We start from the raw sequence: 15,541 nt of genomic DNA, 5'->3' as shown, positions 1-15,541 counted from the left end.
AAGATGAGGTAAGGACATTTGATTGTGCCATGTTAGCTGGCAAGTTAATAAAAAGACTGGGACCACATCAAAAAAAACTAAACAATACCCCCCCCAACAAAAAAAATATTTATAGTGTAAATATAGTATATAGTTGCCTACTTCTGATTGCCCAAGAGATAGTAATTTTTCTGAAGTACTACAAGGATTTGAATAAATCAGACCATCGGGGGAGGGGGTGTTCTTCTTATCCAACACCAGCTGCTCCATCTCTTTTCTCAGGTCCTCCTTATTGATGGCTGTCGAGTCAAAAGCATCACTCACAAACTCTGACACCCCAGGGCTGGTGGACATCTCCTCCTCTTCCTCCTGAGGTGGCTGGGACGGGGCGGAACAATGAACTAGAGACTATGAATTATATTTTCTACGGTTTGTTCTGTGGGACTTGCTTAAGATTATCCATCATTTCAAATGAAGCTCTTAGCTCAAGTTCAAAAAGGTGGACTTTTCTTTTATGGTTTACCTTTCCTTCCATTCAACGGCAGTCAGCGGTCTTCCATATAAGCATATGTCCTAACACTTGGTCTTTTCAATCAGCCAATGGTGTCCAGTGAGACCCGCTAACCAAAAAATCCCTTTTTGTTGTCATTTCAGCAATAGCCTTATCCCCACCACAATGCCACAGTCCTCCGTGTTATGGGTCCCTCTATGTCCCCCGGGGTAGGGGGATCCATTGCACAAATACAGCCTATAAAGTTTCCCCCCATGTGGAATTTCTTTTCAAGATGCGAGTGTGAGACGATCCACAATTTTGTTTGTTTGTTTGTTTTGGTTTTTTTTTGTGGATTTTTTCCCCACCCTTTTCTCCCCAATTGTACTTGGCCAATTACCCCACTCTTCCAAGCCCTCTCGATCTCTGATCCACCCCCTCTGCCAATCTGGGGAGGGCTGCAGACTACCACATGCCTCCTCCAATACATGTGGAGTCGTTGGTCGCTTTTTTTCACCTGATAATGAAGAGTTTCACCAGGGGGGGGGGGTTAACGCTATTCTCTCCAGTTCCCCCTACCCCCCGAACAGGCGCCCCTGACTGACCAGAGGAGGCGCTAGCGCAGCAACCAGGACACATACCCACAATCGGCATCCCATCCGCAGACACAGCCAATTGGGTCTGTAGGGACACCCGGCCAAGCCGGAGGTAATGGTAGGTAGGCAACGGAATAGACCGCCACGCCACCTAGATGCCCCTTCTTTTTTTAATCAATAATTACTGCAGATTACTGGGATTTTTTTTTTAATTCAGTGTTCCATTCAGCATTTTCCTATTTGAATTGTCAAATTTCGCATAAACCGGCTCGAAGGAAACCCTATATATGTAAGCGACAAGGTCAGCTACTCCAAATTTCCTTCCTGCAGGATGCCTCTGTTTGATAAAAGCAACAATACTGAGGCAATACCTTGGTCAATGTTGCCCATCAGAATAGAACTGTCACTAATGTCTCTGTCTGTACATGCCACACGTATGTACGCACACACACACACGCACGCACGAAATCAGGGCTTTTACCTTTTGCATGTCACTGATGGAAACAGGAGGTGTTTTTGGTCTGACGTTTTCTGCATGAGATACAATATAATGCCATCAGTTTTACATATAGAATACAACATGTTCTGACCAGATGCTGTCTGCTTGCCTTAGAAGCCAGCAGAAATGTTCTCTTGGTACACGAAAAGACAACCATACTGTGTAGTATGCGGGAATTAACAACACTACCTGTAACTATAACTGGTTTAGACTGGATTACCCTGGCTGTCACAACAGTGTTGAGAACAATGAGAAAGTGGAAGTCACAGACAGCCTTATTATAAATGCTACAGAAACAGCACTTCCAATCTTTATTTACCATCTGCCTCCACAATGAATACCCTCTGAACAAGGCTGGAAATATCGGTTGAATAAGGCAAGAGATATCAAATCAGGAGAACTAGCCAAGTTGGCGTGTTAGCAAATGAGATTTTAGGATTGGAAACTCAATGCAAGGATTCCATTAGTCAGCATTTGAAAATATCCAGTGGAGATTTTGTGGCACTACAGAGCAAAGAAAAGCGGGTCCCTGTATTGTCTGCATCATGTGTTCTTCCAGCCTGTTCACATCGATGCATATGCATGCCACGAGTACAGGGTGACATATTATACGTATTTGCAGACACAAAAACACAATGAAAGAGAAGACTACATGTCAATCGGAGGATAATTAATTTTGATTCACCAATCAGAACAGAAATTCTAGCACATAGTTTTACTTAAACAGTTTAATATTCTACCAACCCAATCCTACTACCTCTGTAAAGGGAAATTTCACTGGTTTTGTGTATGTGCCATCAGTACTGATGAGGAACGTAGAGTATTGAGGGAATAAAGTCCTCACTGTGTACTATACCGATGGAGGAATCAGTGTTGTCCTGCTCAGAGTCTCTCCCACAGCACCCAAATGTATCAGAATGCATTGGTGCATGCTAGCTTTGTGTCGTTGATAAAACCCTCTGTGCTAGTGTTGTGAGACGTCATTTCTACCTACAGAAACGTAGCTTCATTGAGAGAAAAAGTATGATTTTTTTTGTTTTTGAACAGCGTGTTTATAGTAGATTAGAGTTAGAAACCCTGCTAGACTGTCAGCTTTTCTAACCGCCAAACGACATCACAATAAGTTACTTAAGCCAGAAACAAAAAAACAAAAAAAAAGCTTCACTGCCGCTACAGAGATGCAGACACAATCTGGAACAACTGCCAGTGTTTTTTCATGTGCTATCCCTGATGCAGACAGACAGACATAAGGTTGGAAATCTGTGAATTTTTTCTTTGGAGTCCAAACTTTCAAATAAGAGACGAAGCTTTCCTGGCCTGTTTGTTGAGTTCAAGCAATGTATTTCCACTTTAGTTAAAATGTAATGACAAAAAAGCTCTTAAAAATATGATTTGCAAGCTTTACAAGGTCCTTATTTAATATGTGTGCTATTTTCCTCTCTGGCATTCATTCAATCAATTCTGCATACACTGATCTTGTCGCTGCTTCTTTGTAAATGAATGCATGTTTGTCATGGAGCCTCCTCTCTCCAATTCCAATATATGTTATGTATGCTGACAGGAAGGTGCACATTCCTCTCGCTCATCAGCTCAACATTCATGTATCTGGTAATGTTTGCTTGCTCACTTGCTCTTATGTCGTCTCTCATCCAGGTTTCTTCTATAGGGGGACTTTAATTCTCTGCCGTGCCTGACCTTTAAGACCCCGTTTAGACTGGCAGCCAAATCTGATTTTTGGCAAATCCAGATTGGAATCTGATTTATTTTATATAGTCTGAACAGCAAAAAACACATTGGAATCTGAGCTTTGCAAATCAGATTTGAGCCACATTCGGAGGTGGTTTCATATCTGATCCAAATCTGATTTCTAAAGATGTGTCTCAGTTTGGACGCTTTAGCCACTCAAATCGGATTTCAAACTGTCCATTACGTCACTCGCAACGCGACACAACACACATTAACATCAGATTCTGAGCGCAAAAGTTCAAACCCACACGCAACGAGAAGGAAGACAACCTAAAAAATGGAGAACAATAGTCCCTGGACAGACGAAGAAAACCCCATCTAGAATAGAATAGAAAGTTTATTTCGCCATATATAACCCGTGCCAGTACAGGTATATTGGGATTCTTGTTATTGCTTTTCCTTACAGTGTCTTATCAGTTCCTTATTTCAGTTCCTAGGTTCACAACTAAACAGTTCATGTTGATGTGACTATGACTGTAATATAGGCGGTGCCAATATCAATAGTCAAGTAATAGTCACCTTGTTTTAAAGCCACGAATGATGCTTTGCAGGTGATCACCCACTGGAAGCCTGAAGTATGCACAATCACGCACACAGTCGCTTTTCCCATCCCAAAGTGATGTGCAATGGTTCGGTATACTGACCCGGTGGCTAGCCAATACAGGGCAACTGCAACCCGCTTCTCCACACATACTGCCCGCCTGAGCTGCATGTCTTGTCGTACGAGACTGGGTCATAGGCGTCACAGATCATATCAAATGTTCCCTGGCGCATTCTGAAGCTGGCAAGCTACTTGTCATTGTCAAATGTCCCGAGGACTACATTTTCCCACCAGTCAACACTTTTCGGGTTGCACCACACCTCGTGCTGCCTAGCGAAGCCTGCCATGACTGCAGTATGGAACATTGTGGTATATACCAGCTTCCTCTGTTGCTGATATTGTCTGGTGCGACGGAGGAGTTCTGCACCATGACTTGACAGTGCCTGAAGGGTGAGATGACATATCTCCATGGTGTTTTGTTGTTGTCTGTCTGCACAGAAGTCGCCAGCATATTATGTCACACAACACACGTGCAACGTACCCACGCCTACGGCCCTACGCCATTACCACAGCAACCAATGCAAATCCGTTGATGATGTGGCTGTAGTCTGAACAAAGCCAAATCCGATCTGATCACTTGCAAAACAGTCTGGACCGTCAGTCCTAAAGATCAGATTTGAGAAACAAATCGGATTTGCCTGCAGTCTAAACAGGGCTTAAGACGTGTACTGCCCCTCTGAAATGGCTTTAGTACAAAGGAGCACCAATTGAGGGAATACTGATGCCACCTGTGTCAAATTGGTATTCATTACAGAGGCCTTCCCTGATTGGCCACAGACAGCAGGTGACAGGGTATAAAAGGCGTGCAAAGACAGAAAACGGTTGTTCTGTTTTTCCCTCTCCAGGACAATGGAGAGGTTCAGTGTTTTGTACATCGAGATGAATTTTCTCCATGATCTTTTTTTTGCAGAAGATGAAGTGATTGAAATGTTTTTCTTTGTGGCCGATCTGAATAAATATTTTTTTTTAATCTGAACATCAACTCCTGCCTGCTGGTCCATCCTTCCCATTCACACTACCGACAGTCCTCAAAGTATAACAATGTTTATCGTCTTGAAATAAAATAGTCAACCGGAGAAAGCAAAGCAATTGCAACAAAAGCAAAGAGACGTAAACCTGACCACAATATCGAGCAGAAAACAAAAGGACAAAGAAAGAAACCTTGTAAACATCAATGAGGCTCTTAAGTGGGGAAAGCTGCAGTCTGAGAGAATATTTCATACCAAGACAGAGCAGTAAGAATAGCTGAATGATATTTTAGTTGTTTTAGTTTCATGCAATTTGACAGTTGGAGGTGTTTCATACGCCATCTTCACCAATCAAAAAAGAAGATGAAGAAGAAGGTGGCAACAGTGAAGGCAATGTGATGTACAAACAATGCAGCTTTAAAAACATTCCTAAAAGGGCTTTATAAATGTTTTATGAGGTCGTACATAGATTCAATATGTTAGGCGTCAAGGACACATACAATGTGCTTTGATGACAAACTTTGAAGGTAAACAAAATCAAGTTTACGAGGAAAATGCAAAGCACTTGTCACCAGGGCTAGCTTGTTTTCTACTAAGATGGAAGTGGTTTCAGGACTGAATGAAAACTGCTTTAACTCACTTTTGTCTGGCTGATAAAAACAAATTCTGCAAAAATCATTGGAAGTCTTATTATCATAAAGAAATGCTGACCTGTTAAGGTGACATCCTCAGCTGAAATACTGCTCCGTCTCCCCTCCTCCTCCTCCTTTTGCTGTTGGGCTGCCAGGGCTGTTAGCTGAGCTGACTGCTTGATCAGAGATACTCGGTAAAAATAATTCCTCCAGAATGCCTCCTCCTTTACACTGAAATGACAAATGCATATTTGCATAAACAGATTCAAAAACTCAGGTAATTTCTTTCAAATTTAATTTTACATTTCCTTAAAACTGCAGGAATTCTGGATGTGATCTCCAAAATCGGACAAAAATATATTAGTGTTTTCAAACAATTTGAAAAATTTGCAAGAAACCAATAGATCACTATTCTCTCTGTTGTATGTAAAATAAATCTGTCTCTTACAACAGTGAATGTTTCAAAGAATTTCTAACATTTATTTTGTTTTAAGCAATTGTGCATTATTGACCTACTACATGTGACACAGAAAAACTTCCATACACACAAATATATTTTTGGACATTCTCACACACACACACACGCACACACACACACATGGACTGACAGTTTTGGGACCAGGTCGAAGCGCATGCGATTGAGCAGTTGGTCCTCCTCCAGCATCACTATGGCCAGAGGGTACATCTGCTCAAGGTCAAAGTGGAACTGGACTCCAGCAGGTGGGTCACGTAAGAAGTTCCTCCTGTCCTTTAATTGTACATAACAAAGCATATGCGCCTTAGTTTTCACAAAAAGGGTAAATTTACACATCAAATTCAATCATGTACATAGCTTTAACTATCCAGTCCAGTAGGACTGCGTTTGAAAAAACAAGTCTACACAGGTACTTTCAAATAAGTAAAGAGTATGGGTGAGCTATTGACAAAACTGTCTAGAGCAGTCACTCAGAATACTTAACAGTCAGGAAATGTCTTCAGAAACTACTTTTCTGAGGACATTTAACAGCCTACCCACTGGTTGTACTTCATATTATTACATTCGATTATCATATGCATACTTGCTGACAAATTTACGCATGAACCCGTGATCCCCAGATTACTTACAGCAGAAAGAGCAAGAATCTGTTGTTGGATTGTCTCCTCTTCATTATAGCCAACCCAGGGAAGCACTGCTGTATCTAGACACCAAAAACAGGTTGCATACCTTCAATCTCCATGAAACAGAGGCAATCACATACACATAGGCACATGTGCGCGTGCACACACGCACGCACGCACGCGCGCGCGCGCACACACACACACACACATGCATGTTTATGAACACGGGCACACGCATACATGTTCACACATGGACCTGGTAGTTGGGACTGCTTGGCTAGAGTACTACCTCCATTCATCAAATCTCTTAGTATTGTCATATCTCATTGCAAATAAATGAAATAGCCTGTTATGTTGTTGGCCAATTAGCTTTTATGGAGAGAATGTAACTATTATAGGGTGACATATTTCTGAACAGAATAATCTCAAAATTCAAAATTTACATTCATTTCCACTGTTTTGATTAGGTTGACACTTTCAGACTTTTTCCTGATTTTTTTCCCCTACACTTTCACCATTTTCACCCTAAGTGAAACTTGAAAGTCAGAATGAAAATTTGCCACTCGGCTATCGTTTGCAACCAAAACAAAAGGGCAGTAACAGATTTATTTATGTGAATGAAAATTCTTTTGAGAGCCATTAATTGCTCAATTATTAGTACTGGTTGTTGTGGAATAATAAATATAAACATAAAAGCCACTTTATTTGACATTGTATTCTTACAATGAATTTGTTCTCTGCATTTAACCCATCCTATTGTATAGGAGCAGTGGGCAGCTGCAGCGCCCGGGGACCAACTCCAGTTCTTCTTTCCATTGCCTTGGTCAGGGACACAGACAGGAGTATCAACCCTAACATGCATGTATTTTTGATGGTGGGAGGAAACCAGAGCACCCAGAGAAAACCCACGCACACACGGGGAGAACATGCAAACTCCACACAGAAAGGACCTGGGACCTTCTTGTTGTAAGGCAACAGTGCTAACCACTGGGCCACTGTGCCGCCACAGCCACCGTGCCACCTTTTAACATTAACATGACATGTTAAACATTACCATCAATAATCTTCATCCCACCTGATCTTTTGGATTTCTTTTCCTGAACAAACTTCTGCTGCTCCTTTTGAAAGTCTCCCAGAAAAGTCTGGAAATTGAGAAATACGCAAAGCAAAGTACAATGACAGATGGGCACAAACATATAATCAACATGACATCTTAAAACTTTTTACTTTGTCTGACCAGAAGCCAAAAAAAAAAAATCTTGTTCATCAAATAATAATAATAGTAATTGGAAAAAGGAACACAAATCTTTAAATATGTGAGGCTGTAACCTGTGAATGGTTTGGTGTTTTTTAGTTGATAAATGATGACCGACTACCAAAAATCATAATCAATTAATTTCTGCCAGTCACCTCATCAATTAGTTAGCTAATCATTTGAGCACTACTGTACTACTCAAGCCATTATAACTGTGTTTGCCCTGTGCTGAGCATTGATGAGGATGAACACTGGAATATGAAAAGTGAAATCAGACCGACTGGTGTGATGTGGCAGATCACAACTGCCACAAATCCATCATCAAATGTTGACCTTGGGATATTTCAAACACCAAGTAAAAAAAAAAAAATATTGTAAAGCAAACGTTGAATGTTCACATGCCTTGTCTATTATGCCATCAATGTTTCCATCTTCCACGCTCTTTTTGATGGTCTGGGCAGTCTCTACGACGGAGTCCGATATCTTCTTGGTGGCATTGGAGGCAAAACTAAAGATGTAATCTTCAAAATGAGAAGTACAGTTAACATCAGTCATAACGCGGGGGGACTTACATCAAAACACGGCTGATCTGCTCCGCTCTGTGTCCCTGAATGCGGAGTTGCCACAGGTAAACACGACTACCGCTAATAGTCATCACCTCGGATCAACAGCCAATGCAATAGCGTTAAAGGAGAAACGTGTTATTATTTACCACTTAGTCCTTGTCCTTGCGGGGAGAGTGCCTGGGTTGTTTCTGGTTCGTCCTCTTGCTCGGTCGGCTGCTGTTTGTTTACCTCGTTCTGCGCTTGCACGATCTTCTCTTCTTGCTCCACAGCCAAGTCGGGATTCTCCCTGTCATCTGGTTTCTTCATATACGCTGCGCCCTCCAAACCCAGCCACGACCCCAAACCTTTGAACATTTTCGTTGACGATAGTCAATTTTAGGATGGCAAACTAATCTAGTTTCCTAGGATCTGACGTTAACCAGAACTAAACGTTAACCGGAAGTAAAGGAACGGCAAATGTCTTCTTCCCTATTTTTGTTTTTGTTTTTTTAACTTGTGAATGAAGGTGCGTCATTGCCATCTAGTGTATGTAGGCTGTAATGTTGCCATACTCGATCGTGTGGTGCGGGTTGAGGGGGCATGTGCATGCATGCACGTTTTTTTTTCCTACCCAGCACTACACCAGTTGATTTCACTGGTTAGTCCTCCCCTGTCTGGTCGCAGGTGTGTTAATCAGTGAAATCAGCTGGTGTGGGTTTAGGGTGGGAGGAAGAATCCGCATACACATGGCTTTTCCATGACTCATGATTGAGTATCACTGCTGTAATGCGACATCGTCTCTCCCTCCCCCCCATCTATTATTTTTCTTCCCAATTGTCCGGTCAAGTTTCACGTTTGTATTCTAGGACATAAAGTTATAATTTTGTTGATCTGTGTAATGTGGGTGTTTTATACATGTATTTTGCTGTAGTGTTGTACTGAGCTGATCGGGCAGGGAGCACAGAAGGGTTCTCATGGAGGTGCGGAAGGTAGTCAAGAGACAGTAGAAGCGACACAGACGTTTACTGCATCAGCCCGTTTTTCATTGTGAGAATGTAAAGCTCTCTGAAACGACGACAATGATTTAAGACCATCCGAATAAATTTGACTTGACATGAAAAGGTAAGGGGTATGTGAGTATGATTGAGTTGTGAATGTAGATGTACGAGGTCTAATGGAAAGCCATAAAGTATAATCGGGAGGTGCAAGAGAGATTCAAGATTGACTATTGGAAGATTCAAGAAGCTTTATTGTCTGTCACAATGTAAGAGAAATTCATTGGCATGGCTTATCAGACAACACAGTAAATATCCACAATAAATTAAATATGCACACGAGTAGAAATGTTAAAAGAATAGACAATCGAGAACGGTTAAAAGAAAAGTTTAAGAAAGACGATATTTAGCACTTTGTGGTATGGCTATAGTGCTTATTTTAATTTGTTTAGGGTGCTTATGGCTGAGGGAATGAAGGACCTTTTCTGTGTTTTTGGAGGTGTAGGAGAAATGAGGGGACACTGCTATCCCATTGTGCTGAAAAGAGTAATGTACAGTAATGTTGGGAATAAGAGAAGAGGGCAAGTAAATAGGACAAGATTAAACCTTAGATACTGTGGACTGGCATGTGAAAGCTCGGGGATGCCTACGGCGAAATCTGCAGAATATCAGAGACTTCGAGTTATGTCTGTATGGAGAGCTTAAATTCGAGACGAGAGTAAGAGTAAGATTATTCTATGAACGCTAAGAAGCTCGTTTATCCTCCTGTAAAGTTTATTAGGTGGCGTATAAAGAAATAATTCTCAATATGAACTGTAGGAGGCAGAAATATGCCGACGGGCGTTAAGCCTGTAGGAAATCAAGCAGACGAAGAAGAACGCGGCTTAAAATGGCCAAACAGGCAAACTTCTAACATTGGCAGGCTGAAGTCAGAAATCTTCATCCGAATAATATTTTGAATTTATTTTGGTTCCGCTTTGTTGTCTTTGTAATATATATTTTTTCGTCTGGAGTAATGTTTTTCTTTTGCCCGAGCAGTTAATGAATGGTAAGGGAAAATTAGCCTGGCTGTGGCTAGCTAACAGGATCAGCGACATAGTGTTGATCCCGTTAGCTAGTGTTGACTAAGTGTTGACTGAATGTGTTTTTAGCCGAAGTCACATTAACGTTGTGTGTGTTAGTTTCCTTTTTCGTCAGGTGAAGAATGAAGACTCTGGTAGTGTTTGATTTTGACCACACTGTGGTAGATGACAACAGTGACACGTGGGTGATTAGGTGAATAATTAATATGATTTGATTTGTACGCACAGAACTGTTTACTACAGGCAACACGGTGCAGCCACCCATTAAATTGGAATACTTAGAATTTATATTCATTGTTTATTCTACTTCACATAGATGTCTCCCAGATCAGACCCTCCCAGAGTCGCTGAAGAATTCCTACAGAAAAGGCCACTGGACTGAGTACATGGGTAGAGTGATGTCTTACATAGGTGAGCAACAGTCTTTCAACATCAATCCATCCATCCATCCATTATCCGACCCGCTTATCCTGCTCTCAGGGTCGCGGGGATGCTGGAGCCTATCCCAGCAGTCATTGGGCGGCAGGCGGGGAGACACCCTGGGCAGGCCGCCAGTCCATCCAGCCCCCCCCCCCACACACACCTCTAGGGTCAATTTAGCATTTTTAGGGACAATTTAGCTTTTAACATGAATGACTTTGTTATTTCCTGGAGTTTTTATATACACTACTCTTTTTAATGTGTTTGCGATTTTTGAGTGACCAGGGCTTAATCATTTTGACAGTTTGGGTTCTGGTACAGCTAAGAAATATTAGCTGACAACAAATTGTATATGTTGAATATTAGCTGACATGAAATATTATATCCCATCCATAGGTTTAGATATAAGAACATTAACAACATTTATCACAATATTAGAAGCACTTGTCTTTCCCCTTGCTGGCTGAGCTGGAGTTTAGCTGTGGTTGAGTTTGCTGGAATTTGTTCCCATGAAATTTAACTACTTCCTTAACTTTGTAATAACAAATGTCAGGGAGTGTCTATGACTTAGCGAACAAGCAACTAATAAGCAACATGCCTTGACATCCAGCCCTAGCACTGATGGGTAAATTAACTTTTTAACTACTCACCTCTACTCACCCTTATACTTGCACACTTTCTCATCTGTTGATCTATCTGCCCATCTCTCCATACAGGAGACCAGGCGGTAGGCCCTGAAAGGGTCCGCAGTGTGATGGAGAAAATCCCCTTCACGGATGGAATGATGGAATTGTTGACCTTCATTGCAGAGCATAAATGTAACATCGACTGCATCATCATCTCGGACTCCAACACTATATTCATAGACTGGATCCTCCATGCTGCAGGAATCCAGTCTGCTGTTGACCAGGTTTTCACCAACCCGGCCAAATTCAACAATCATGGCTACATGGAGGTTGAATGCTACCACTCTCACAACTGCACTCGTTGCCCCATCAACTTGTGTAAGAAAAAAGTCCTGGAGGTTTACCTGTCAGAGCAGCTGAAGTGTGGGGTGGATTATCAGCGAATGTTCTATGTGGGTGATGGAGGAAACGATTTGTGTCCCACATTCTGTCTGAGGGGTCATGATGTGGTGATGCCCAGGAAGGGCTTCACCCTGGAGAGCCTGCTGGCCAAACTGCAAAGTCGAGATGAAAACATTTCTCTGAGAGCAAGAGTCATTTCCTGGAGCAGTGGTACTGAGATTCTGAAGGAACTGAAAACAAATGTGTATTTGTAGCCCAGGCATATGGTGTAATGGGATTGTGACTTACTTACATAATAGTTATTTGGTCACATTCCCAGGGCCTGGCAAGAAAAAAAGAGAAGGGAGCATTCTTTGCACACACTGCTGAGTTGTTTATTGTCTTGTGTTGCTTCTGTTTTTATCTATTTCTTTTTAATTATATCCACCAATGTGGTCATATTTGTATGTCTGCCCGTTAGCAAAATATCTCAAAAATGTCTTTATGCATGCTCAATAATCCAGGTAAGAAAATCACAGAAAGGTGAATCAGTTCATCTGGACACAACATTTAGAGGGAGAAATGTTTCATCACTTATCCAAGTGACCTCTTCATTCTCAACTGACTGCAGGTATCCCCCAACCTTATAAACAGCACAGTTGCATAATGACCAAAACCAACAATTGGTTTCATATGCAAATAGGCGTGACCACCAACTAGAGCAGGGGAGGGCAATCTTATCCAGAAAGGGTCAGTGGGGGTGCAGGTTTTTGTTCCAACCAAGCAGTTACACACCTAATCCCACTAATCAACCAGTAGCGTCTTTGCTGAGGAACTTAATTAGGAGATACAGGTGTGTCATTGCTTGGTTGGAACAAAGACTTGCACCCACACTGGCCCTTTCTGGATAAGATTGCCCATCCCAGAACTAGAGTTTCAATGGCCATGTGTACTATTCACAGAGGATTGGACAATAGTTGTAACCACAGCATTGTAAGATGGCGATAGACCTACTCTTAGCTCCTCCCCCACACACACACCCTCAGTTCAGGGATGGTCATTCCCTCTTCACATAGATGGCCTCTTTGACTCCCCGTTCAAACCAGTGTTCCTCCCTATCAAGGATGTGCACATCCTCATCCTTGAAAGAGAGGCCACTGGACTGCGGAGTCCTGTTCTGATGCATTAGCTCTTCTGTGTTTTGCCATTCTCTTGGCCAGCATCTGTTTGGTTTCCCCAATGTACAAGTCATGGCAATCCTGCTGGCACTTAACAGTTTACAATATATTCCTCTGTTTATTAGCATGTATTATCTCAAACTATATGCTCGCTTAATAGAATTTTCACAGGCAGATACCCTATGATGTCTGAAGCATGCAATGATTTGCATGATTTAAGTCTTCTCTTTTAGCCATGACTCCTCAAAAAGTGATGGTTTTTCTGCTCAGTCTCTTTAGTAAACAGTCACATATTCACAGAATCAGTCTTTCCCACTGGGATGAGTGTAGAGGGTGGGGGGTTAGATACAGACTGAACCATGTGCCACTGGACAACTGAATTTTAATTATTGTGTGCACTCAATGTGTGTTCAATTCAAACACTGAATGCAGTGTCTTGTGCTTAATTGATTTTAAATGAAATTGTACTGTCTTAAAGTTTAGCTTTGATTTATTTGATCATTTTGAAATAACTGGCCAATGTACAACTTTACAAGATGTATTTAACCTTTCACATAATGGACGAGCAATGAATTCAGATCAAACCCTCCGAAAGCTTCCAGATTGTACATATTCCAATTCAGCTGTCCAATTGCAGCGACATCCTGGTACGTTGAAAAGCAGCAGATAACGGATGTGTACAAACTGTCATGCAACCAAGCAGATACCTTTGCAACAGCAAGGGTATTTTGTGCTTTTGTTTCTGATTTTCTTTTTTCTGACAAGGCACTAATAATATCTTTCATGCAGTGGCCAATGAAATAACTCTAACAATCAGCCATTGTTGGACAGGCTCGTCTTTCAAATCACAGCAGTGAGAGGGCATTCAGACCTAGTCTCATGAAATCAATGTGATCAACTCAAGGTTGGTCTGGCTTTCTGAGCTAAGAAGTACTTTTATCAGCACTTGTGTCAGGCTTTAAAGCCAGCTCCAGGAACAGTTGATATCTCTGACAGAATAGAACAGACACTGTTGGAGCTTAAAATATGGAACTCCATCTAATAGCTGACATTTTATTTTTGACTATGCTAGCACATTTAGATTGGCACATATTTACCAACAGGTCTTTTGTAGCTCTTTTAGTTTTTGTTGTATGATGGAACAGTGGTTTTTCCAACCCATTGAGTAGACCAACTTTATCTAGCCATCAGTCAGCTGTCCATTTATCCTTTTGATTATTGCAGAATAGGTGTTTTCAAGACAGATTAAGTGGTTTTAAGGCAATTATCTATGAACCAATTGTTTAGGCTGATGTTGAATTAAAAATACTGCTCCTGTTATGTGCTGAGGAGCCTTGACTGTTGGTGTCAATGAAGGTCTAGATGCTGAGAGTCTGTATATCATTTTCCTGGAATGCAGAATTTGATTCTCCAAGACGTGTCATTGGTGTAATTCAGCAAAGTATACACTACCGTTCAAAAGTTTGGGATCACCCAAACAATTTTGTGTTTTCCATGAAAAGTCACACTTATTCACCACCATATGTTGTGAAATGAATAGAAAATAGAGTCAAGACATTGACAAGGTTAGAAATAATGATTTGTATTTGAAATAAGATTTTTTTACATCAAACTTTGCTTTCGTCAAAGAATCCTCCATTCGCAGCAATTACAGCATTGCAGACCTTTGGCATTCTAGCTGTTAATTTGTTGAGGTAATCTGGAGAAATTGCACCCCACGCTTCCAGAAGCAGCTCCCACAAGTTGGATTGGTTGGATGGGCACTTCTTGCGTACCATACGGTCAAGCTGCTCCCACAACAGCTCAATGGGGTTCAGATCTGGTGACTGCGCTGGCCACTCCATTACCGATAGAATACCAGCTGCCTGCTTCTGCTCTAAATAGTTCTTGCACAATTTGGAGGTGTGTTTAGGGTCATTGTCCTGTTGTAGGATGAAATTGGCTCCAATCAAGCGCTGTCCACTGGGTATGGCATGGCGTTGCAAAATGGAGTGATAGCCTTCCTTATTCAGAATCCCTTTTACCCTGTACAAATCTCCCACCTTACCAGCACCAAAGCAACCCCAGACCATCACATTACCTCCACCATGCTTAACAGATGGCGTCAGGCATTCTTCCAGCATCTTTTCATTTGTTCTGCGTCTCACAAACGTTCTTCTTTGTGATCCAAACACCTCAAACTTGGATTCATCCGTCCACAACACTTTTTTCCAGTCTTCCTCTGTCCAATGTCTGTGTTCTTTTGCCCATCTTAATCTTTTTCTTTTATTGGTGAGTCTCAGATATGGCTTTTTCTTTGCCACTCTGCCCTGAAGCCCAGAATCCCGCAGCCGCCTCTTCACTGTAGATGTTGACACTGGTGTTTTGCGGGTACTATTTAATGAAGATGCCAGTTGGGGACCTGTGAGGCGTCTGTTTCTCAAACTAGAGACTCTAATGTACTTATCTTC

At 41.7% G+C, this 15,541-nt stretch overlaps 2 protein-coding genes across 3 annotated transcripts in view; one reads left to right on the top strand and one right to left on the bottom strand.

The window, feature by feature from the left end:
- Positions 1-8,854, bottom strand: part of LOC130111515 (synapse-associated protein 1-like) — a 10,091-nt gene extending 1,237 nt beyond the window's left edge. Inside the window, exons 1-8 of the mRNA XM_056278737.1 lie at positions 8,577-8,854; positions 8,267-8,385; positions 7,685-7,751; positions 6,616-6,689; positions 6,120-6,259; positions 5,591-5,742; positions 1,547-1,596; positions 204-357 (exon numbers count right to left, since the gene is read on the bottom strand). Coding sequence (XP_056134712.1) covers positions 204-357; positions 1,547-1,596; positions 5,591-5,742; positions 6,120-6,259; positions 6,616-6,689; positions 7,685-7,751; positions 8,267-8,385; positions 8,577-8,784 — 964 coding nt within the window. The 5' untranslated portion in view covers positions 8,785-8,854. The remainder of the gene's footprint in view (positions 1-203; positions 358-1,546; positions 1,597-5,590; positions 5,743-6,119; positions 6,260-6,615; positions 6,690-7,684; positions 7,752-8,266; positions 8,386-8,576) is intronic.
- A 1,439-nt stretch (positions 8,855-10,293) lies between these two features.
- Positions 10,294-14,538, top strand: phospho2 (phosphatase, orphan 2). 2 transcript variants are annotated; one of them, XM_056279057.1, is made up of 4 exons: positions 10,294-10,452; positions 10,586-10,679; positions 10,803-10,897; positions 11,623-14,538. In XM_056279057.1, exons 2-4 carry the CDS (start codon positions 10,609-10,611, stop codon positions 12,186-12,188), a joined length of 732 nt encoding a protein of 243 aa, XP_056135032.1. In that variant the 5' UTR covers positions 10,294-10,452; positions 10,586-10,608; the 3' UTR covers positions 12,189-14,538. The 2 variants fall into 2 exon arrangements, with proteins under 2 accessions (XP_056135032.1, XP_056135033.1); XM_056279058.1 differs by lacking the exon at positions 10,586-10,679.
- Positions 14,539-15,541: the final 1,003 nt, after the last annotated feature.

This window comes from Lampris incognitus, chromosome 4, assembly GCF_029633865.1.
Source record: "Lampris incognitus isolate fLamInc1 chromosome 4, fLamInc1.hap2, whole genome shotgun sequence".
NCBI lineage: Eukaryota > Metazoa > Chordata > Actinopteri > Lampriformes > Lampridae > Lampris > Lampris incognitus.
This window is presented reverse-complemented; position numbering and strand designations above follow the sequence as displayed.

What these genes read in the sequence shown, in the direction of transcription:
- phospho2 (XM_056279057.1), top strand. Translation starts at nt 10,609, where the DNA reads ATGAAGACTCTGGTAGTGTTTGATTTTGACCACACTGTGGTAGATGAC. An exon ending in AGTGACACGTGGGTGATTAG is followed by an intron (nt 10,680 to 10,802) that starts GTGAATAATTAA and finishes TACTTCACATAG; the next exon opens with ATGTCTCCCAGATCAGACCC. An exon ending in TAGAGTGATGTCTTACATAG is followed by an intron (nt 10,898 to 11,622) that starts GTGAGCAACAGT and finishes CTCTCCATACAG; the next exon opens with GAGACCAGGCGGTAGGCCCT.